The sequence below is a fragment of the Haliotis cracherodii genome, unplaced genomic scaffold (assembly GCF_022045235.1).
Source record: "Haliotis cracherodii isolate W230 unplaced genomic scaffold, xgHalCrac1.p SCAF_9, whole genome shotgun sequence".
NCBI lineage: Eukaryota > Metazoa > Mollusca > Gastropoda > Lepetellida > Haliotidae > Haliotis > Haliotis cracherodii.
In genome coordinates this window covers 14,314,513-14,316,582 of record NW_027266343.1, presented here as the reverse complement: position 1 = coordinate 14,316,582, position 2,070 = coordinate 14,314,513, and the positions used below count along the sequence as shown (strand labels likewise).

The 2,070-nt window shown below is 47.2% G+C and overlaps 1 protein-coding gene across 1 annotated transcript; it reads left to right on the top strand.

Moving 5' to 3' along the window:
- The first annotated feature begins 642 nt into the window (after window positions 1-642).
- Window positions 643-1,116, top strand: LOC139452944 (uncharacterized). The gene has a single exon (XM_071234564.1). The coding sequence runs from the start codon at window positions 643-645 to the stop codon at window positions 1,114-1,116; it is 474 nt and encodes a 157-aa protein (XP_071090665.1).
- Window positions 1,117-2,070: the final 954 nt, after the last annotated feature.

Genomic DNA, 2,070 nt, shown 5'->3' with positions numbered 1-2,070 from the left:
AATATCCCCACAAATATTCATGATCCCTAACATGCGTGCGTGCGTGGGTTAGTCTGGATCAGACAATCAGTGACTGATATCATGAGCAACAATCCTCCCATTCAGGGCACGCTGACACGGAGCCTGATCATCGGATCCTTTAGGTCGCCTCGCACGGCAAACATAGGTTGCTGTGGAACAATTCTGACTCAGATTCCCCGCGGGGATTTGATGCCATTAAATACACGAGGTGGTGATATTCAGGACCACACTCTTCTGTGGTCCACTTTGCATTCTGGGTACACGTTGACAAATCGAGCGTACTTGGCTGCTTCTGGTTTGTTTTTTCAATTACGTGTTAAGCCATGTTTGTCTAATGTTAATCAACTGATAGTTTATGATATTAGAATAGGTCTTCAGCAAGCGACTATGCTTGAGGCGACTAACGGGATCGGGTGGTCAGGCTCGCTGACTTGGTTGATGCACGTCATCGTTTTCCAATTGCGTGGATCGATGCTCATGATCACTGGATTGTCTAGTCCAGACTCGATTATTTAAAGACCGTCGTCACGTTGCTGGAATATGGCTTAGTGTGGCGTTAAACAACAAACCAACAAACAAACATCATGATAAACCCTATACTTACAGATACACATACAAGGGATGTCAGCGGCAAACGGCGACTCACGTGACTGTACCACGTGGTCAAGGTCTCCGTCGAGCAGCAACTCAAAACGTTCTTACACTGCCGGTGTCTCCGACTACGAGGTGGATGCCATGAGCCTAACTGCAGCTGTTTGCCGAACAGTCAATGGGCGCATGCGCAAAAGCTATCGGAAGCAATCGGGGAAACAGAATTTACTTGATTACCGCAACAGCATGAAGGCGAATGACGCTTTTTTCATCAAGACTGGACACATGCGTTTTTACGGAACGTCACTGGCGTTTTCCCATGATCTTAACTTGACCCCGACGTCATTATGCCCTGACGCTGACGCCCACAACGCGCTCGTCCGTGACTACGACCTCCCACTGGCCTGCCCTACGTGCTGGAGTGCGCAGAGAAACAGGCAGCCAACTCATTCAAAGGTCAAGGTCGAGAAGAAGAAGGCTAAGAAATCGCCTATATGTAAATGAATGGTTGGAATGCGAACCACTCCAGGCAATGTATATCTTCCAATAAAAGGTATATCAAAGGAGCATAAGGCAACGAAGAGACAGTTTCCAAGATTGTTTATACAGGATTATATAATCAATCCATACCTGGGCCAACTTGCACAAAGCGATCTTAGCGCTAAGATGATCGTAACTCTGGAGGGCACAGGTGCGCCAGTCGTCAATACCGGTGTATTTTGCTGTGAAGAGTTGCGTCCCTTAAGTTAGCGTGACAGATACCATGGTTTAGAATCCCAGCTTCGAATGATTATGTTTCTAGGTCTGTTAGCTCCATACCCATGCCCGTGGGTTTCATGAAGGTGGTACACATCCGTGACCTGCATCTCTTGGCGCTGTCCCCCAACATCAAGCTGGCACGCCGTGACATAACTGAAATACATACTCATTTGGCGTTTAACCAACTGACTCACTCATTCCAAAGGTCATACGTTGAGCGTGTTGTCTCTAGGAGTGGCTGATACAGCGTGTTTAATGCCCTACTACTTGCCTGTCCGTTTGTCTTGCTTGTTAGCGGCTAGCCGAGAGCCGTGATGTAGGGTCATGTCTAAGCTGGTTCCCGGCTCCCTATGCGCGTCGTCAACTTGCGCCAAGCCTAGATTGTGATATTGGAGACGGGGCCCAGCTTAGGTCATGTCTTGACTGTCGGACCCCATCGCGTGACGTCAGTCAGGAGTGTATTGCGTTTTGTCGACTGGTTTCACAACCCCAGTGCGCATCCTGGTGTTATTAATATGATAAAGCATGGCCACAACTGATAACATGTCTGAAAACATATCGTGAAACAGAGATTTTTACCCTCGTGTGTTTTCGTATCGTCGATATAATATTTTGGAAATATAACGTTTTGGTTCACAAATACAATGTTTACTCGTAATAGAATATTCAGTCCCCAGGCATGCTCGCGTGATAATCGTA

Coding starts and splice junctions, on each gene's coding strand:
- LOC139452944 (XM_071234564.1), top strand. CDS start 643: ATGTCAGCGGCAAACGGCGACTCACGTGACTGTACCACGTGGTCAAGG.